At 45.4% G+C, this 22,681-nt stretch overlaps 1 protein-coding gene across 1 annotated transcript in view; it reads left to right on the forward strand.

Moving 5' to 3' along the window:
- tacr1a (tachykinin receptor 1a) overlaps nucleotides 1-22,134 on the forward strand; it is a 36,183-nt gene extending 14,049 nt beyond the window's left edge. Inside the window, exons 2-5 of the mRNA XM_030418352.1 lie at nucleotides 31-225; nucleotides 15,096-15,246; nucleotides 17,383-17,579; nucleotides 21,170-22,134. Of these exons, the coding sequence (XP_030274212.1) occupies nucleotides 31-225; nucleotides 15,096-15,246; nucleotides 17,383-17,579; nucleotides 21,170-21,506 (880 nt within the window). The 3' untranslated portion in view covers nucleotides 21,507-22,134. The remainder of the gene's footprint in view (nucleotides 1-30; nucleotides 226-15,095; nucleotides 15,247-17,382; nucleotides 17,580-21,169) is intronic.
- The last annotated feature ends 547 nt before the right edge of the window (nucleotides 22,135-22,681 follow it).

Below are 22,681 nucleotides of genomic sequence, written 5' to 3' on the forward strand. Positions count from 1 at the left end.
CGCTCATGATTTGTGCCCTCTCCCCTGCAGGTACATGGCCATCATCCACCCTCTGAAGCAGCGCATGTCGTCTACGGAGACCAAAGTGGTGGTGGGGGTGATCTGGGTTCTGGCTCTGCTCCTGGCCTTCCCTCAGTACTACTACTCCACCACGGACCAGCTCCCCGACCGGGTGGTGTGCTACATCGACTGGCCCGAATACGAAGTGTGCGACTTCAAAAAGATGTGAGTGTCTCTGCGGAGAGAAAAAACAGCTATTCGAAAAACAGTCAACAAGCGCCGTTAATTACTTTTTGAATTGTAGGAGGAAGCTGTTTATCGCGTGTAGATGAGCGAGCGCGGAGGGAAAGCACGGAGGCTTTTTTGTGCTTTGTAGTGACTAAATTGAAGGAACATCACAGGGGATTTATGTTCTTTCTCTCACCGAGAGGAAGCGAATCGAGTCGGACTGAAGAAAAGAATTTGATTTGATTAAAGCCGCCGTTCGCTTCCCGTTAATAATTCCACTCCCACTGAAAACTACGACGAGGACGAGCTCTGCTACCTTCACTGACTGCTAACGGTGGATCCACTTTGGCCATTTAGATAACAACTATGATTCTGAGTTATTCAGCCCACTTCACGTGTCCATGGCCTTCAGTCTCACACATACCAAGCTGAATAAACGTCATTTCTATAAAAAGGACAGAGACCTTTGGCCGATTTCAATTGTTTATCAAACTCACAGCAGATTAGAGATGTGTGCTTAAAGTCACCTCGACTCCATCAATCAAAGAACCTGTTTCATAATCCCCTCCAAAAGTCAAACGTGATCTTGTACTTTGTGCCGTAGGTTTGGAGAGCTCTGCACAGAATGCAAATTTTTAATCTATACGAAACCTTCACAGGGTTTTTAAAGCCTGAGGCGACCGAGCGAGTCATGCAGGTCAAACTCCTGCTGATTGTTCTATTGTTTTTTTTTTTTTTTTATCTCAAGCAGTAAAACCTGTATTTCTATGATCCGTCTTCTTTATGTTCCCTCTAATGGGCCTTTCAAAAGAAACATCTGAAGCAACACAGTACAGAACAATATTATAATTATAATTTCAGGTATGTTTTGCCTCCAGAGAGAGAAGAGAAGGAGGAGCGTCCAGACGTCACACATCTTTAGAGGTTCCCTCCAGAGTTAGTGTGATTTACATCACAGTATGTTTTTTCCACAAAATCGAAGCAAAAGCAAATTTTGTCTGTCCAAAATTGTAAGCAGGATGGAGACAGTATTTGTTTTGATGATACCAAATCCTGCTCTCATCTTTATCAGAGTTTATGCTGAAGATTTACTTATCTTTAAAGGGACTTTGAAGGGTTTGGCTTCAAATACCTGGTGATGTCTCATCAAACCTTTGTGGAAATGTCCCGCAGGCTCGTGACGAATGTCCAGTGATGTATCCACAAACACAGCTGGAGGTTGTCCAGACGTCTCATTAACAACAGCGTTAAAACGCCGTCTCGAGCAGCGGCTTGCAGCTTTGTCGCCCAGCTGGAACACCAACATGATCTGCTTCGCCTCCTGATATAAAGCTCAGCTCTTATATATGTAATATTCAATATGGATATTTATATTTTTTGCAAGCAGCACTTTGTAGTTTTGGGGAAGAAATTCAAACTAACATTTACAATATTAATGAGGCAATAATACAAACTTTACTTCAAGCTGTTCTTGGAGGACACTAAGGTTCAATTGTTGAAAAACGCGCGCTAAAGTGCCCTCCTGAGAGCCAAAAAAGTGTACCAAAGTGCCCTCTTGGTTGGCAAAACACACTAAACTGCCCCCTTGGCTGGTTATAACATGATAAACTGCCCTCTTGGGAGCCAAAACATGTGCTAAAGTGCCCTCTTGGGAGCCAAAACATGTGCTAAAGTGCCCTCTTGGGAGCCAAAACATGTGCTAAAGTGCCCTCTTGGGAGCCAACACGCGTGCCAAAGTGCCCTCTTGGTTGGCAAAACACACTAAACTGCCCCCTTGGCTGGTTAAAACATGATAAACTGCCCTCTTTGGAGCCAAAACACATGCTAAAGTGCCCTCCTGAGAGCCAAAAAAGTGTACCAAAGTGCCCTCTTGGTTGGCAAAACACACTAAACTGCCCCCTTGGCTGGTTATAACATGATAAACTGCCCTCTTGGGAGCCAAAACATGTGCTAAAGTGCCCTCTTGGGAGCCAAAACATGTGCTAAAGTGCCCTCTTGGGAGCCAAAACATGTGCTAAAGTGCCCTCTTGGGAGCCAAAACACACGCTAAAGTGCCCTCTTGGGAGCCAAAAGCGCGCTAAAGTGCCCTTCTTTTCGCCCCTGCCCTTCAAAAAGTCTGAGCACGCCACTGCTAAGGTTTAAAGCTAGAAAGATGGCAGGGTCTGCCACATATAAACAAAGTCATACTGTATGAAATTGTGTCATTTATTTAGTTCATTCAGTCATGAAACCAAGAGACAATTTCTTCCCCAAAACTTCATATTCAGAATACACGTGAGTGCTGCCTCTCATATCCGCGTCTGTTTGAAGCATCGGTTGTGCACGTTTCTCAAAAGTTAACGCTTCACGCACGCAAGACGCGATATGTTCGTGAACCAACAGGGTCAAGATGATGAGCTAACGTGTGAACAACGATGTCTCCGTGTACTTTCCTCCTTACAATCAAAGTTGAAAACAGGCCTCTCCTGTCAAACCCTGCACATGTATTATCCTGCACAGTGGAGCTGAACATCCACTCTTTGCATATTGTTTTAATTTGTTAGTGCCGCTGAGGTTTGGCGAGAGGCTTCCCTGACACCGCTTGAATAACTGTGATGCTGCGGGGTTAAAACAAGCACTAAGAATGATTTGCAGGCACTAAATCACGCTGCTCTGGCTGCTTGGTGACAGTCAGGGTCGACTACAGTCACCTTTCCTCCAGATATCATCTTTCCTTGAGCTGCTAAAATAGAACGGAAAGCCTTTCATATCATATCATAGCAGTGACTAAACATTAATGTGATTTATTTGATTGTGTTTGTATTAATGTGTTTGCTTGTGCAGAGGGGAAATAGCTAAAAGCTGTCCTTGCTGCAGAAGTGCACCAATTTCATCTTCCTTTCTGTGATCTACAATCAAAGCGAAGACGCGTGCTGTCGCACACGTGGCGTTGTTAATCTGCCCCGTGCACACACACACACACACACACACACACCGACATCGTGCTGTTCCAGACAAACTTCTGAGGAGCAGAATAAACGCCGCACCACCCCAGTGACCTTCCATTTCTTCCATTTTGTTCTCCTTTGTAATCCCACTGGCAAGAACTGGGCGACACACATGACGGCACAAACACAGGTACACGCTGCCACGCATGCACACACAACACTGGAGAACGGCCACGCATGCACACGGAGCGCGGCTCGGCTGATGGCAACCTTTCAGCTCATCAGTCGCAGTGTTTACCCCGCTGCCTCTGCCAACACGCCGCCGCTGCCGCCTCCCGCTGCCTCTGTCACATTTCTCCATGGAAATATAGTTTGTTATGAACAGTGCAACAGCAATTTCATTCTTCATGAGGTGACGCCTGCTGCACTTATTACTTTTTTTTTTTTTTTTTAAATGACATTGTAATCAGTGACACATCAGAGCCGAGCGAGAGATGCCAGAATTTTTCAGATCAGCTGCTGAAGCTGTAAATGACATGTGTGATTAAGGCTGACCTCGGGTCAGCTCCCACATGGCCTTTGTTTCCGGGCGCCGCCGCCACCGCCGCCGCCACAGTCTACACCCCGTCTGCTGCCTTCACAGTCAGTGGGAATTAGTACGTGAGGTCTCATAGGAGAGTATTAATAGATGACACTGCCTGTGAATGCTGCTTACATGGATAGCTGTTCTATGTTTACACACACACACGCAGCGAGCAGAGGTGTCACCTTCAGCAACGACTTCATTTTCACATTCGCTGTTTTGCATGTAAGCTGATTACTTAGACGGATGTAATACATGTTTAAAAGTGACATAATCACAGATTTGAGTGTCAGAGCAGACGTCTCTGAGCTGTGTGTGGGAGGAAGCTCTTCTTAGACAAACATGTGAGACGCTGGGACGAGTAATCGCCGTCCAGTTGTGAAGAACAGCTGCTGGTTTCACCGCACGATGGACGTTTCAGACCGGTGTAGTGACTAAGTGCACATCTTGCAGCACTGGACCTGAAACTATCTTGATGCAACACACAGACCGTCTACTTCACACGCCATCGATACACGTTAATGATCAGATTGAGAGTATATATAATTAACAATATCGTCTTTTTGCGTTCATATAATAAGATTTTCTTCACACAGGATATTATTCATCAAAACCTGATGACACTGAATGAAACTAAGTTTTTTTAGGACGTAACATTCACATTTGGAGCATGAGAGTGTTTCGGAAAGACTTCATGAATCACACACGTGATGTTTGTCAGTTTTAAGTCTCAGTTTGTTGTAATTAAAGTAAAATCTTGTGTAGTTTTGTGTTTAACCGCTCAGTGAACTTCATCGTCTCGCTCGGCTCAACACCAACATGGAGCCAACCGGGCTCAGAAAAGGTCGTAAAAAGGTGGAAATCACAATAAATCTGCTCTTATTAACAATATATGTTGGTTCTGGTTCAGTTCTGTGAGCTGCTGATAAACAGAAGCAGCTCTGCGATGTTTAAGTGAGGAGACGACGTCACTAACGACACTGTCGTCTTTATAATGACGTACTTTCAGTCTGCTGTTTCATTAGTTTGATGACAAACTGAGACTTTATTGACTTGAAAATTATCTTTTTCGTGTGTGTGACTCACAGCTCAACTCAAACAGGATCAATTAAATATTTGTCTCTCTTCATTCATCACTCCAAACACTCTCTGGCTCCATCTGTGTCCAGATGTGAACGTAACATCCTAATAACGTCATTAATCTAGTGTTTTATTGGACCAAATGGTGACAGTCCAACGAGTCATGTTGTGGGGGGTTGCGACGCTTTTACAGCTGCGTCTTTTTAAATGTTAGCTCACAGAAAAGTCTCTCTGGTCAGCCGCGCATCATGCAGGGTTGTGATTACACAGTTGGAGTTGGATTCCAAGCCATGGCGCTCTTCCTTAGGGCTTGTTTTTAACCCCCATCCTGACCTGCAACCTTCATCCAAGCTCCACTTTTAACAGTGAAAACATGAAATCAGTGAGAATCAACAAACTCATGACATCATCTTCTTTTCTTCTCCTCTCCTTCATACAAGAATAGAAATACCTGAAAACAGAACGATGCTACCCCGAAGAAAAAACACTCAGACTCACCGGATGGACACACATGTACACACACAAACACACACACACACACACACACACACACAGACTGAGCACACCTCGTCCTCTGTGATGTCTCTGCTCTTAATTGGGCTTTGCACGACGTGAGCTGTGAGATCAGTGCCGGTGAGGCGGCGTGGAGCGAGGCGTCCTGTTACCGGCGCCGTTCTCCTGCCTCTGCTGGCAGGCGAAGTCAAACGAGCAGCTGCCCTCCTAACACACACACACACACACACACACACACACACACACACACACACATGCTCATTAATAATGAATGCTGATACAAACACCCACATGTTTGAATAACAGGCTGCACATATTGATACAGTAAATGTGAGTGTGTGACGCTGAGCTGAGTGTGAGCTCAGCCTGTGTTTGTTGCCACGCATCAAATATTTGCTTGGCGTGCTCGCTCGCTTTTGTATTCACACACACACACACACACACACACAGTCTGTGCAGTGAGGTTTTATTAATCCAGCCCGTACGACAGCGAGGTGACACAGACCGGCTTCTGTTCACCCAGAGCCTCGTCCATCCGTGGGAGCTAAGGGGTCCGCCGGAGGCCCAGGCTCGTACATCAGCTACAGTTCAGACTTTGATAAAAAATGTCTCATCTGTCTTCAGGTCACGCTTTTATTTTTTTCTTGGCTGTTAGTTCTGTTTCCTGTTTTTTTACCCTGGTGTTTAAAGCTGCGTCCAAATGTTCGGTACTTGGCTGCACTTGCAGACTCTGCGGATGCGCAGCGAGGAAGTCAGCGAGAGAAACTCACATTTAATCCGGTCCATCGGGACTCTCAAGCGGACAAGAGTCTACTTCTGTGCTTTACTTACCCACAATTCATTGCGATACGGACCAGATGCCACATCATGATAGAGAAACATGTAGAAGTAAAGGTTATCAAATTGATTTTATGACTGTAGTCTTTAGGGGGACGTATCAGCAGCTTTACGGTCTCATGCACGTGCAGACTCGACGTGATGACAGTGAACACATCACGTTACGTACGGAGTCTGGAGGATGGAGATTTGGATGCGGTCTCTCATTTCTGCCTCTGTGCGATCGTCCTCTCTCCCGGATGTGTTACACCTTATTATCTCCTCCTCCCTTGAGTATTTCGTCTGAGTGCTCCCGTCTTCTCTGACAGCTCGTCTTTGTCTCCTCGTAGCGAGCGTCCCAGCGTGTCTCCTCCCGATAGCCTTTCTTGTGATTGGCCCCTGATTTTGTCTCTGCGTGATGCCTTTTATCTACGTTTGCTCCGCTGACTGATCTCATGTGGACCGAGCCTGATTCGAGTGAAGATTTTTTGCACTAATACAGACACGAATCACCTACACAGGGGTCAGCTCCTGTGATAAACCTCCCTCAGAGCCGCCGGTATCAGAGGGAAGTTTGTCTTCCCCTCGCCGCTCTTCGTTATATTCTGTATTTTGATGAAATCTCTGTAACATCACCGTCCTCCTGACGACAAAACCGTGTCGTTTCTTTCCGCTTTGCCACCTTTAATGATATAAAACACATTTAATCTGAATCCCTGAGATTAGATATCGATCTTGAAATGTGAAAACTGACGTCACTACTTCACAGATCTCGTTAATTCCAGTTACACGTCAGTTTCTTTTTAGGAAATTACAGAAAGAAATGAGTTATGAGTATTTCTGAGTATGTTTGGATGTCTGGAGAATAAAATCACGAATCTGATACAAACAGGATGATGTATTTCAGTGAGATGTGCATGTTTTCAGGAGCTTCAGTTCGCTCCGGCCAAGTAACGATTTAATCTCCGTCTGTGTGTCTGTCTGCGGCTCACACTGTTTCCAGGCTTCGACACCCTGCGGAGATTTTTTCAGTAAACAAGCAAAGTTTCTGTTTGCAGAAAAACAAAGTGTGTGAGCTCTAACAAACATGCTGAACGCACTGCCCACCTTGTTTACATCCCTGTTGTAAGCTTGCAGTCGGTCAAACTGCACGACGGCTCGTCTAGTTTTACTGTAAGAAGCAACTATCCCTCATGTTGAATATTAAAGTTGTGCTCATTTAGCTGGGCGATCAATCTGCTCATGTTCGGGACATTTCTAAGAGTGAGACTGCTATTTCTCATGAGACGTCTGGACGAGTTCAAGCCATGTTTGAGGCCACAACAGTGAAAACTTTAGAGAAGCCTTCGGGACATTTCCAGAAAGGTTTGAGGTGACAGAACCAGGCATTTAAAGCCAAAACATGATGTTTTCTGAACCCTAACCAAGTCGGTGTTGTGCCTAAACCAAACCAGAGCATGAGCAAAGCGTTGTCGCAGCTTAAATTGAAGATTTAAGTGAAAAGAAGAAGTTTCCACATCTGTGGTTTGCAGAAAGAGTCAACATTCATTCTTTGTATTTTCCTTTCTTTGGGATGAAACATGACTGCACTCGACAGTTTTCACCCTCTTGCAGGTTTTATGTTTAATTGTTATACAACATTGAATCAAAGTAGATTTAATGGGGTTCTGCTCTCAGTCTGTGCTGCGCCACCTACAAAGCCACTTTAATCATGCAAATAAGATCCGCAAATGATTCAGTCGACTCTTTTAGCATGATTTACACTCGTGCTTCATGACTCAGTGTCTGGGGGAGTCGGGAGGAAGGAGCACTTCACAACGACACGCCATCTGGAGTCATGAGAGTCGTTTACAGTCACAGTGACTTTGGAGGTCGCGGTGTGCAGAGAAGTGGCTGTTCAGCAGTGTTGACACACAGTCAGAGTCGACCCCGACAACATATTTAACTAAAGCCAGATCCAGATCCACAGCCTGGTCCACAGCCGGAACCACAGCCTGATCCACAGCCTGGTCCACAGCCTGGTCCACAGCCGGAACCACAGCCTGATCCACAGCCTGGTCCACAGCCAGAACAACAGCCAGATCCACAGCCTGATCCACAGCCTGGTCCACAGCCTGGTCCACAGCCTGGTCCACAGCCAGAACAACAGCCAGAACAACAGCCAGATCCACAGCCTGATCCACAGCCTGGTCCACAGCCTGGTCCACAGCCTGGTCCACAGCCAGATCCACAGCCTGATCCACAGCCTGGTCCACAGCCGGAACCACAGCCAGATCCACAGCCTGATCCACAGCCTGGTCCACAGCCTGGTCCACAGCCAGAACAACAGCCAGATCCACAGCCTGGTCCACAGCCTGGTCCACAGCCGGAACCACAGCCAGATCCACAGCCTGGTCCACAGCCTGATCCACAGCCTGGTCCACAGCCTGGTCCACAGCCAGAACAACAGCCAGATCCACAGCCTGATCCACAGCCTGGTCCACAGCCTGGTCCACAGCCTGGTCCACAGCCGGAACCACAGCCAGATCCACAGCCTGGTCCACAGCCTGGTCCACAGCCGGAACCACAGCCTGATCCACAGCCTGGTCCACAGACAGAACAACAGCCAGATCCACAGCCTGATCCACAGCCTGGTCCACAGCCTGATCCACAGCCCGGTCCACAGCCAGAACAACAGCCAGAACAACAGCCAGAACAACAGCCAGATCCACAGCCTGATCCACAGCCTGGTCCACAGCCTGGTCCCCAGCCAGAACAACAGCCTGGTCCACAGCCTGGTCCACAGCCTGGTCCACAGCCTGGTCCACAGCCTGGTCCACAGCCTGGTCCACAGCCAGAACAACAGCCTGGTCCACAGCCTGAACCACAGCCTGGTCCACAACCTGGTCCACAGCCAGAACAACAGCCTGATCCACAGCCTGGTCCTGGCGACGTCACATGGACATGTCCGACTTCTTCAAGGGGAAGAAAGCGGGTTTGCCAATTACAAGAAGCCCGAGAGCAGAGAGTGGAAATATGGGGCTGATGCCTTTTCTTCTTCTTCTATGTTGTCTTCGCCTTCCATGTCTTCTTCTTCTTCATCTATGTCTTCTTCTTCGTCTTCATCTTCTTCTTCCTCCACGTCTTCTTCTTCTTCATCTATGTCATCTTCTTCTTCGTCTTCTTCTTCTTCGATGTCTTTGTCTTTTTCCTCTGTGTCTTCTTCTGTGTCTTCTTGTTCTGTCTTCTTGTTCTTCTCTGTCTTCATCTTTGTCTTCTTCTTCAAACATTACCCAGCGCTCCCTCCTCCTCCTCCACGAGGCAACACATTTATCTTAGGTTTCGCCTCTTACTTACAAATGTTGACAATCTGCTGCCCTTTATATTGAGCCATGTAAGGGAATTAGCAGGCTGCTAAAAGCAATTTCACACCTCTCTGCCAACAAATCCATTCAAGGGTTTCAAAGACAGGAAGCAAAAGATGAATTCAACATTAGCTTAAAAAAACTTTACCGTAACAGATGTGATGTGCAGCGCGTTGTTTATCCCTTCTGAGCTCTGCAGAGACACACAAACAAAGAGCTTCACTCCAGAGTTTGTCTCTAAGCTCATTACTCCTCTGGGCTCTCGTGCGCCTACAAATCAATTCCTGCTTTCTGCTAATTTTATTGCTGCAGCTTCCGTTTTTTTTTTTTTCTTTTTTTCTCTGAATTGATTTCTCCTCAGCCTCCTCGCGGTAAACGAGCGGCGTCTCCTGCACGCGTTTGCCTTTGGTTAACACTTTTAATAGCGCTGGCGTGGCAGAATGCTTGACTTCTTGGTTTAATTAAAGACAAGATTAGATTATTTTTTCACTGCGTTTCTCCTCAGCGCTCATGTGAGGAGAAGAGGGTGAAAGAAGCCCAGGTGTCACTAATAACATTAGCGACGGCTCGTTCCGCTGAGCCGTGTCAGCGACCGTATAGCTGCGTCCCACTTACATGCTAATTAAGCACATTTTGGAGGACGCGGTGGAAAAGAGACAAAACTAAAACTACTGGAAAAGATGAGGTTGCATGTTTAATAAAGGTTCTTGCTCTTTGAGGCTGCTGTTGAGTCGGTGCACTGAGGAAACAGCTGCAAAACATTCAAAACTGATTGCAAAATTGTGGCGAGAAGGCTCAAGAAAGAAAAACAAAATGATAAAGATTAAATATTTGACTATTTGTGAGGTGTGATTGATGTTTGTGCACTTGTTGTATAACTTCCTCATGAGATTAACCAGCTAGAAGTTTTGTAAACTAGCTGGCAAGCTCCTTTGATATGATTTATTATAGGGCTGTCAAATGATTAATTTTTTTTATCACGATTAATCGCAAATTAATCGCATTTTTTTTTGGCACATTTCTTTCTGTTCTAAATGTACCTTAAAGCAAAACTCTCGCCAAAAAGCAAACTAGGCTTTATTTGTGATTGAATATGAGTCAAACCTTCCTGTAAAAGCATAATTGCGACGAAAGAGGCACTTTTATGATTTACCGTAGTTTCGGTTTTGGGTATGTTAATTTTGAACGGGAGAGCTCGGGGCAAGACATGCTAGCATCAAAATCGCTATTTTTAAAACAGTAAGAAGTCTCGACACAACATGACACTTTGCTCGTAGTATCACCAGAGTCTCTACACATGAACACGAGCATTGAGAACATTGTTTGTGTACACAGAGTTTACTAAAAAGAAGGTTTTTGAACAACTGGCGTTAGCTGCTGCAGCTCCTGCGTGTCGCTGTCATGGCAGGCAAAAAGTGTCGATCCCCGAGTGCGACCTGACAGGCAGGAGAGTAATGGTGAACCGCTCCTCAAGCGTGCCTGTCAGGTCGCACTCGGGGATCGACACTTTTTGCCTGACATGACGGCGACGCGCAGGAGCTGCAGCAGCTAACGTGAGTAGTTCAAAAACCTTCTTTTTCATAAACTCTCTATTTTTTTCATGTTCTTAATACTTTTAACAACATAAGAAAGCGAAAATATGCTCGCTTTATGAAAATGTTTATCCAACACTTCAAATCATGCAGGAAAATAAAAGGGTAAAAAAATATCCTCTCACCCTAAATGGGATCAAAACATGGTGATGTCAGCTTTTGGCGAGGAGGGGCGGTGGGCTCTCTGCATCTGCCGTGTGTTTGGCTTGCAAATGATATCTGAGACTCGACGTACTTCAGTGGTAACTCATTTCATGTCGACAGTACGTGCAGATAACTTTTGTCCTATCGACCGAACCATCTGGCAGTGTTTTGAAAGTGAATTTGCCGTTCATAAGTCCTTTCTCCATTTACTTTCACTTTCGCTTTTCAGTCCACCGTGTTTTTCCCGAACGCCAGCCCTGCTTCTTCTTCTTCTTCTGATTCCCTTTCTTATTCTTCTGCCACCCTCTGGATCAAGACTACAGGTGCCACTGACGGCCGTAAATCAAACAATGCGCGTTCCTTTTTTTTAAAATACCGAGCGTTAATCGCGCGTTAAAAAAATTAACGGCGTTAAGAGGATGTTGCGTTAACGCGTTATTAACTCCCTAATTTATTATGAACAATAAGCAATAAAGCCGCAACTAAGTGTGTCATTTCATACGGCGTGCCGGTGTGGCAGAACCAAAAGAGGCGTGACGCTCATAATGTTGAGATCTGAAGGGTTTTTTTTAAGTGTTTTTCCTTGTTAATGTTTCATGATTGAGATCCTGACCCATAATGCATCTTGTAGAGTGACAAAGAGAGGTTTTTCCCTCTTTATTATATAGTATAATTTTAAATAATCATCATCAGTCTGTCTGGTTAAAGTTCTCCACAGGCTCGGTTAGGAAGGCTGACCGGGTCGCGGTGACAGTGAACAGCAGCAGCCGCCTGATTCTCAGATTGTAAGCATCACAAACCAGAATACGAACAGTCCACAGACAGACTCTGCATGTCGGACCTCTCTGCGTTACCTGAAGGATTACCTGTTGAGGTTTTCTGCTCAGAGGCCAGTTTCTGTATCTCATTACTGTGTTTGAGATGCCTTCAGGCTGAAGACTGAACCTGACGGAGCGCTTCAGGCTCTGATATGAGCTGTCTGTGTTTTGCTTTTTTTCCCGGGTGAATGATTTACTTTGTGTTTGTGTGTAGGATTTTCTTTCTAAATGGATTATATCCCACCAGATGCTTCAAACACCAGAGGAGAAGTTTCTGAGCTCGATCAATAAAATTATCCAAAACCTCAGAAAAGCATAAAGTTAAACTGCAAACGTCTCACAAGACCAAGCTAACAACCAACTTTAAGTCAAGGGAACCAGGGCGATGCTAACACGCTGTCTCTCCTCACCTCTCTGTTTGTTTGAGAATTGATTTGAAGATTTTGCTGAATACTTCTCAAGCTCGTCTTTCATGTGAGCCTCTTCGCAGAGTCAGAAACTAAAAGCTGACGGCGTTTTTACCGTCCGAGCGCCTCGACTTTGAGCGACCTACCTGAGGAGATAAGGCTTTTTTTTTATAGACTTTTGCTTTTATGCGACGACTTTTCATCTTTTTTACTCTGTAATCCTTTTACTGCTCTTAATCTGTTTAATTCCTCGTAGTCTTACTGCTTTAATTTGTTTACTTATAATCTATTTTTCATCCTTTATTCTTCTTACTGCTCTCAATCTTTTTATCCGTTTTTAATTCCTCTGACGTGATGTCGTCTTTTTATCCTCCTTCATTGACTTTGTTTCTTTCTTTCTGTCCTTCTTTGCATAACTTCTCTATTTCTAATTCTTTTACTTGTAAGTTCTCACATTGACCTTCTTGTTTTAACTCTACGCTCAGCTTCCTTGTGTTTGGCTCGTCTTTATTAGTCTGTGATATTTTCTTACTGAGTTTCCTGCTTTTGTTTGTTTCAAAAGCACTTTGTAGACTCTGTTTTTAAATATATAATAATACGTCATCCTTGCGGCGCCCTCTGTGCATTGAGGGCGATGACATCATCTTGTCCTTAACGAACCAGGCGTGACGTAAAGTGACGAGAAGCCAAAACACAGAAGGAAAATGTTTGTTTTGCAGAATATCCACACGTGTGTGAACGCATCCTCGGCATGTGTGTGTGTGTTTGTGTGTTTGTGTGTGGTCATTTTTCCTGCGATGAAAGCTCGCGTGCTCCTGGGTATTCAATGGGATTAACATAATTGAAGTTAATTGGCGAAGAAATGGCCTGTGAGGCTCGTCAGCAGCGTTCGCCGAGGGGAAAACAGATCGTCCCCTCGGCGGACGCTGGAGTCGGGGGGTCTTCCCTCTCCGGAGACGGTTAAACACAACACAAACACTCGCTCTGCACACTCCCAGTGATATAATGCACACACACACACACACACACACACACTAAACGGGGGAATTAACAGGATCGCACACTGTGTCTGTGATAGATTACCAAATCATTAGCTAAATACTGAAACTGTCATATTTAATTATTTCCTCGAGGGTTGAAACTCGGCGGAGCGGAGGTCTGACTGCTGCCCTCCACATCTTTAATTGTGTTAACGAAGCGCAGTAATTTCTCCGTCCTCCAGTGATGATTGATTCAGCCACAGGCAGAGTTCACAGGGAGGCAGGACAACAGCTGAGTCTAAGAGATATATGAGAGAATATTTACACGATCCAGTGAAATGATTGTAATAAATCTTATCTGAATCTTATCTAATCTTCATCTTTGTGTCTTTTTCTTCATCTTTTTGTCGTCTTCTTCTTCTTCCTCATCTTTGTCGTCTTCTTCTTCATCTTTGTCGTCTTCTTCTTCTTCATCTTTTTGTCGTCTTCTTCCTCATCTTTGTCGTCTTCTTCTTCATCTTTGTGGTCTTCTTCTTCTTCATCTTTGTCGTCTTCTTCTTCATCTTTGTCGTCTTCTTCTTCATCTTTTTGTCGTCTTCTTCCTCATCTTTGTCGTCTTCTTCTTCATCTTTGTCGTCTTCTTCCTCATCTTTGTGGTCTTCTTCTTCTTCATCTTCTTCTTCCTCATCTTTGTGGTCTTCTTCTTCTTCATCTTCTTCTTCCTCATCTTTGTGTCTTCTTCTTCATCTTTGTCGTATTCTTCTTGTTCATCTTTGTGTCGTCTTCTTTTTGTATTCTTTTTGATTTTGAAAAAAAAACAAAAAAAAACCTGACAAATAAAGTTAATTTTAAAGTCAAAGTGTTCTTCTTCTTCTTCTTCATCTTTTTGTCATCTTCACACTTTGTTGATTATTATTGTTTTGTTTTGTTTTTGAGTGTTTTGGTTTTGGTTGTTTGCTTGTTTGTTTGTTTTCTTTATTGGTTGTTTAGTGCTGCTGATGCACTTTTGATTTTGAGAAGGAAAAAAAACAAATAAATAAAGTTAATTTTAAAGTCAAAGTCTTCTTCATCTTTGTCTTCTTCTTCATTTTTTTGTTGTCTTCTTCTTCATCCTTTGTGTCTTCTTATTCTTCTTCATTTTCAACTTCTTGTGTCTTCTTCTTCTTCTTCATCATCGTGGTGAACACAGAAGTATTGAATAAACAAGAAGCTCTCAGAGGAAAATAAGGTCCCAGAACACAGTGTGAAGCTAGAAGGGTGGCAGGGTCCGCCACACATATGAAACTGTGTCGTCGTTTCAAGTCGTTTTTTTTATTCAGTCATGAAAAACAAAGAGAGGCTGAAGATCTTTCTCCTCTGATTTAAAACGTCTTCCCCCAAAACTACACAACGCCCCTCTAACTGCACATTTCTATTTGAATACTGAATCACTTCAGAGAGAAAAGTCGCACTTTTTACCTGACTACATTTATTGAACAGCGACTGGTTACCTTGGCAACCGTCTCTCATCTGTCCTCAGGTCGTGCTTTATGTATTTCTCTTGCCTTTCATGTTTCATGTTTAATTTTAACAGCTGCATCCAAAACGTCCGGCCTTCTCTGCCGTCTTCTCACATGTCTCTATATGTTCGGTCAGGAGTAACGGTCTCGACGGTGTCTTGCAGATATTTTGTGTGTGTGGCCGTCCTGCTCTACTTCCTGCCTCTGCTGGTGATGGGTTGTGCTTATCTGGTGGTGGGCCTGACGCTCTGGGCCAGCGAGATCCCGGGAGACTCTTCTGACCGCTACAAGGAGCAGCTGACCGCCAAGCGCAAGGTAACCTGTAATCAGATTACTCCTCTGCCGTCTGCCTGCGTTGTTCCTCCAGTGAGGAATTTATCACTTGAATCTCAACCTCTCTCTCTCTCTCTCTCTCCTTTTCACCTGCTCTTCTTCGGTGGTTTTTTCCAGTCCACCTGTCTTTTCACCCTCCGGCTTCGCTCCTCCTCTACCTGTTTGTTTGTCGTCTTGTCATCTCTCCTGGCCCGAGCTTGTCAGGTGTGTTCACAGCTTCGGTGTTGCATTTCTTCAGAGGATACTCTCCTGATGAAGACGGTTGCAGGGACTCGCCTTTCTGAATCTAGAACACGAGATGTGAATCCTTGGAGACTGAGATCCGTCACGTCAGACTGAACATTTAGTTTAGCTGCGTTCCAGCAGCAGGAACTTCCTCCGGGGACGAGGAAACCTTCGGAGGTGTTTCCACCGCAGGGACCAGCGTCTAAATTAAGTTCTGGGTAAATTATTCTACCCCCCCATTAAAGTCTCCACTCAGGGTTTTGCAGCACTGAACACTTTGATGGTTTGCGTGTTATCAGCAGGTTCAGGGTCTTTTCCTTTAATCGATTTACTCGGCTTGAGGGAAGTTTTATAAATATGTAACCCCCCATTGATCCATAAAAAATCATATTACATTTGCTTTTCATTTTGCAATTTCCACCACGGCGACACGAGGCTGTGGCTGCTCGTCATCTGCAGATTCAGACTCTCACCCTTTTTTTTTTTTTTGACGTGGTTCTTTGCAAAGATAGACCTGACTTCCCTGCTCATATGCATTCATTTATATCAGTTAATTCAGCCAGTTTATAAAACGCCTGCTCTCGGCGTTATGTGCTGCTCCAGAGTACCCAGAATGCACTCTGCTTCTCCGAGACTGTTGTGCTCTGAAGACCACACGGCATATTCCAGCAGTGCCCCAAAATGTACAGCGTGGTCGTGTTTGTTTCTTCCCCTCTCTTCGCCGTCGACAACTATGACGGAGACTTGTATTGTACACGGGGAAAAGGGTTGTTGAAGAAGAAGAAGAAGAGGACACGAAGAAGAAGAAGATAAAGAGAAGAAGAAGGAGACACAAAGAAGCTACGAAGAAGATGAAGATGAAGAAGAAGACATCAAGAAGAAGAGGACACAAAGAAGAAGATAAAGAGAAGAAGAAGGAGACAAAAAGAAGATACGAAGAAGATGAAGATGAAGAAGAGGAAGACAAAGATGATGAAGAAGAAGACACCAAGAAGAAGAAGAAGAAGAAGAAGAACAACAACAACAAGCTCTAATTGTCTTTTTCTTGTCTAAACTTGTCTTCAGCCTCAGTGTTTGCAGACGGTCCTTGATCCGGTCCCTTTGCATGACTCCGGTCCCTTTGCAGGACTCCGGTCCTTGATCCAGTCCCTCTGCAGGACTCTGGTCCCTCTGCAAGACTCCGGTCCTTGATCCAGTCCCTTTGCAGGACTCCGGTCCCTTTGCAGGACTCCGGTCCTTGATCCGGTCCCTCTGCAGGACTCCGGTCCCTCTGCAGGACTCCGGTCCTTGATCCGGTCCCTCTGCAGGACTCTGGTCCCTCTGCAGGACTCCGGTCCTTGATCCAGTCCCTCTGCAGGACTCTGGTCCCTCTGCAGGACTCCGGTCCTTGATCCAGTCCCTCTGCAGGACTCTGGTCCCTCTGCAGGACTCCGGTCCTTGATCCGGTCCCTCTGCAGGACTCTGGACCCTCTGCAGGACTCTGGTCCCTCTGCAGGACTCCGGTCCTCCTCCCACACTAACGCTGCAGCCCCGTGGATCCGTCACGCTCGTCTGAGCGTCCCTGCACATTATTTTCAGTTCATTGTCGGGTGAGCCCAGTCTGTTGACAGCAGCTAACGATGTGCCATATGTGCGTTTGATTTACATTTTGGCAGACAGTGAGCGGCTGAGCTTCTTTCCCGGCCTGACAGATTTGTCGCCACTTGTTCAGCTCTGAGAGAAGCTTGTTAGGGAAACAGGAGGAGGACGCTCGGCACAGCGTGCCTCATCATCAAAAGATTACAAAAGCAGGCGTCGAACTGATGACCTGCAGGGACGGCGTTGAGACTGATAGGATCGATGTAACTGGACGGGTTTCACATGTGTTTATTCAGCTGTCACGTGTCCCGACAGGTGGTGAAGATGATGATCGTGGTGGTGTGCACGTTTGCCATCTGCTGGCTGCCGTTCCACGTCTACTTCCTGCTGCACCAGTTCTTCCCCGACATGTTTGTGGAGACGTTCATCCAGCAGGTGTACCTGGCCATCATGTGGCTGGCGATGAGCTCCACCATGTACAACCCCATCATCTACTGCTGCCTCAACGACAGGTGAGTCAGCACACGTGTCGCAGCCCCACACTCACCTGAACTATAACTACTACTTGTCAAACCCAAAGTGTCACCGGACCCAAAACTTAGTCGAGACGTTTAGAAGTTCTGTCTGTCCAAACTGCTAAGAAATCAAGCTTATATTTGCAAAAAACATGAAATATGTTGTCGTCTTCTTCAAATCTTTCAGTGCAGTAAAGGTCAAGAAGGATTAACAAATCATCACAGTGTGTTTAGCGTCTGTTTTACATCGTGTTCCACATTTTTATTTTGGAATAGAAGTTGTAGATGTAGAAGTTTTGCAGACCTTAAAGCGAAACTCGCCAACATGCAACCAAGGCTTTTTTTATGAATGTACCCGAGTCAAACGTTCATATAAAAGCTTAATTATGATGAAAGAGGCATTTTTAAGATTTACCTTATTTTCTTTTTCAGGTCAAACTCATTTTCAATGGGAGTGCTACGGGCACTTTTACAATAGCATCAAAATCTCTATTTTTAAAACAGTAAGAAGTCTCGACACAACATGAAACTTTGCTGGTAGTATCACCAGGGTCTCTACACATGAACACGAGCATTGAGAACATTGTTTGTGTACACAGAGTTTACTAAAAAGAAGGTTTTTGAACAACTCACGTTAGCAGTAGCTTGTTCCGCTCGCCGCCGTCCTGCCAGTGGAGAAGTGTCGATCTCAGAATGTGACGTAACCTGGAGGACAGTTAAGGTGGAACGCTCCTAAAGCTTAGTTCCATATAAATGCAGGATAATTTGTTGTTTTGTCGTTAGCGAAAAACAATATTGACCTTGAAGTTGAAAAAGGAGCCTCATATAAGAAACAATACTAAAATAAAAAGCCGGAAAAGTCACGTGAGATCTCGCGTGGATAGTTGTTGCTGGAAGACAGTAGTTCCACCTTAACTGTCCTCCAGGTTACGTCACATTCTGAGATCGACACTTCTCCACTGGCAGGACGGCGGCGAGCGGAACAAGCTACTGCTAACATGAGTTGTTCAAAAACCTTCTTTTTAGTAAACTCTGTGTACACAAACAGTGTTCTCAATGCTCGTGTTCATGTGTAGAGACCCTGGTGATACTACCAGCAAAGTTTCATGTTGTGTCGAGACTTCTTACTGTTTTAAAAATAGAGATTTTGATGCTATCGTAAAAGTGCCCGTAGCACTCCCATTGAAAATGAGTTTGACCTGAAAACAAAAATACTCAAAAGTGCCTCTTTTTTTGTCATAATTATGGTTTTACACGAAGGTTTGACTCGGGTACATTCACAAAACTAGCCTAGGTTACATTTTGGTTGCAGAAGAAGACAAAATCAGGAAAGAGACTCCGGCACACCGTCCACTTCACTCACAGTTCAGTTTAATGCTTAAAACTTAATTGCATGTGAAGTGGACAGTGTAAAAAAAGTCTCTTGTCCTGGAAAAGAAGTCATACCGTGAATAAAAAAAAGGAATGAGTTCAGACCAACTAACTTTTAAAACATCAATTTGCAAGCAATCACCCTGACAAAGAAACAGGTAGCAGTCCAATCTGTCTGTTTGTTCCGGGACAAAATAACTTTCTTTGTGAGGGAAAAATGAAATCTCTTCAGGGAGGAGAAAGGTGATTTTCTTGTTTACTAGAAATCATAATGTCCCTGCAGACACACACACACACACACACACACACACACACCTGCAGGTACACTCGTCCAATAACAGCATCCCGTCCTCCGCTGAGTGACAGGCAGTTGAGAACATCGTCGCCGTGGAAAGATGCTGCTTGTGCTCACTTCAAGAAGCTTTACGATTTCACACACGGACTGAAGTTAGAATAAAACTCCAAACTTTTTTTTTTAACGTCTCTTGAAACGAGCTGAATCCCACCGTGCACATCGGCAGCTTTACTCTCCCGGCTCTTTGGCATTATCAGAAGTCTGCCTGTCAAGACAAAAATGTCAGCGAATCTAAAAAAGATTGCTGTCGGGTCAAAGCGGAGACAGATGGTCGAGTCTGCTCGCCGTCTTTCATCAATCTCCCCGCCACATTGTCTTCAGAGCCACCTGTTAATTGTCTCCGTGCTGGCGGAGAAATGAGATTTCACACTTGGCTGTTTTTCGCCTCTGCTCGGAAGTTCATTAAGTCCTAAAAAATGACAATATGTGGGTTGGACTGCTCAGTCATTATTATGTACTGTGATATCTCCATCATCTCTCAGCTCCCAATTTAAATTCAAATGTGTCCTCTTGTTTCCCATCAGTCTCTGCTCATCTCTCTCTCCGGCTCTCTCAATGATTGGCATTTTCCTTCCTTCATCTCTCTCTCTCTCTCTGTTTGAGCTTCGTATGTATAACCATGTGTTCGGTCTCTCTTCCTGTGACTTTTGGCATTTGTATAAAACATTTAAAACTGTTTGTAGAATCAAAAAATGAGAGCCGCTGAACGCCAGGCGCCTCCAATAAAGTCCACTCGTAAATGTCACATGTGATGTTTTGTGATGCTGAACATTAAGATGCTTCGCTCGCACACAAACCTTTATTTTTGTGACTGTACATCTTTTTTTAGTCGATGCACATCCCAGCAGTGCAGTGGAGTAAATATATATATATACTAGGAGTAGCGGATTTTCTCCTCTGGATGATTATCGGGGTCTCTGATGCAGCCTCCTCTCACACAACGTCCCGCCCACAACACAATCTGATAGGTAACACGTCACGGTTAAAGGGATATTCCGGTGTTAATTTAATCCATGGTCTAACACACCGTGAAACTGTGTTAACAATACACTGCAGTAAATGGATCCAAATATCCGCCACCAAAAAGCCACAAATAATGCTCAGAACAGCACCAAACTTCAGCAACAGTACAAATAGGGTCTCAGCACATAGTCCGGGGCATCTAACCTCTGCTAGCTTAGCTGGATTTCTATTGTGAAGCTAAAAACAGAGTTCAACTCTCCTCCATCAGCTTCCGGGTCGGGGAAGTCCCGACGCGACGATTACCGAGTGCGGTTAGAAATGCTCAATTCCGTTCTTTTCCCTGTCCGCTCTCGATAATAACTGTTATAAACTGGCAGGTAAGACACATATGAACTTTGATTGCTTTTCCATGGAGTCATAATCATACATTTTCATCCATGAGCCGCGGAACTCTACTGCACTCGGTAATCGACTCGTCGGGACTTCCCGTCAACAGGAAGCTGCTGCAGAAGAGTGGTAAATTTAGTCAGCTTTTCAGTAGAAATCCAGCTAAGCTAGCGGAGGTTAGATTCCCCGGACTATGTGCTGAGACCCTATTTGTACTGTTGCTGAAGTTTGGTGCTGTTCTGAGCATTAATTGTGGCTTTTTGGTGGCGGTTCATATTTGGATCCATTTACTGCAGTGTATTGTTGTCGTGCGGTCGTTTCTGAGGTTGATAAAATGTAAATTAGCGGTCTGCTAACTTGATCTCTCGAGAGGGAGTCTAACACAGTTTCACGGTGTGTTAGACCATGGATTAAACTTACACCGGAATATCCCTTTAATAGCTCTGAATGTGCATAAACCACCATCGATCAATCAAAATCAATAACACTGATCTTTGCTTCTCTCACACAGGTTTCGCGCCGGTTTCAAACAAGCCTTCCACTGCTGCCCCTGCGTCCCTCGCGGCTCCTACGAGGGCCTGGAACTCAAGTCCACTCGCTACCTTCAGACCCAGACGAGCGTTTACAAGGCCAGCCGGATGGAGACCACCGTGTCCACCGTCCTCCAGAGCGGGGACGACATGGAGCATCCCAAGATCAAGGCGACGGCAGGTCCGGGCCCCGGCGGGGCCGCGGTCGGAGCCTGCTCCTCCCTGGACCTCACCTCAAACGGATCCTCGTCACGGAGCGTCTCCAAGACCGTATCGGAGACGTCCAGCTTCTACTCCAGTAACAACCTGCAGGAATAGCACTCACAGGGACACGGGGGACGTTGTGCAGGACAGCTGCAGAGAGAGAGTGAGTTGACTGTTCACATTGCTGCTTCTGCCGCCGTGTATTCCTGCAAAAGAACAGCGTGAATGTGTGAGTTTGTCTGCCGGTGACTGTGGCTGCGGTGAATACATTTCCAGCGTGCCCACTGGAATATATCATGTGAGCTGATTTGCAAGTGAGACGAGGCCTCTGGTCACTGAGCCGCTGTCTTCACCCACGATGCACTTTGTGTAAAGTACTCAACGCCGCTCACAGTTAATGATCAGCCGCCGTTAGAGAGGCTCGCTCGCTGCCAAAAAGTGTTGATGATCACTTCATACGACACGAGCACATTCCAGTTCAAAAGCCAAACTGAAGCAGACGCTCACGCCTCCGGTGTTCACAGCCTCTGCTTGTCACACCGACACACTCTCGTTGCAGAATGAAGGATCACACATCCGCAGATCACACAAAGCTGCGTGACTTCACACGGTCTATTTTGGAGCGGGTGCTTCAACATGAGACCGGCGTGCAGCGAAATAACACACAGCAGCTCCTCGTTTTAACAGGGATTTCTCTGCAAAGTGCTTGAAGAGATCGAGTTTTGCAGAAAGTTCTCCAGGAACTCTCTCTCTCTCTGTGGAAAACACAGGCAGATGTGTGGATTCAGCTGCCTGACGAGCTGATGGAGAGAAGGAAAACAACACAGCATAAACTCTGAACGTGTGTGTGTGTGTGTGAGTGTTTGCATGTGTGTGTCTGTGTTGCAGGCTGATCTGAATGCCAACTCCGTCTCCCTGAGCAGGACTCGAGTGCCTCTCTGGCTGAAGGATCGCTCTAAGGTTCCCCTGCAGGTGTTGCTGAGAATTCCTGGCAATCACCTGAAAAGCTGGCAAGCATGTCGTTCAGCTTTCATCCTCGGCAGCTGGGAGCATCTTCTCTGCAACGGAGAAGTGCTTCAAACGCTGAAGAGGCGAGAGCGAACGTCAAGTGAGAAGTAAAAACCTAAACTGCTCGATTGTGAGAACTCCATCCCGGATGTAGCCGCCCGTGATGCCACTAAACCCCCCGAAGCAACGCTGGTGTGACGCTCAGAGATCAATCTGCAGTGGAAAGAAGATGAAACACTTACATTTTCAACATATTTCACCGTAATAATCGTAATAACCGT

The sequence above is a fragment of the Sparus aurata genome, chromosome 5 (genome assembly GCF_900880675.1).
Source record: "Sparus aurata chromosome 5, fSpaAur1.1, whole genome shotgun sequence".
NCBI classification, from domain to species: Eukaryota; Metazoa; Chordata; class Actinopteri; order Spariformes; family Sparidae; genus Sparus; species Sparus aurata.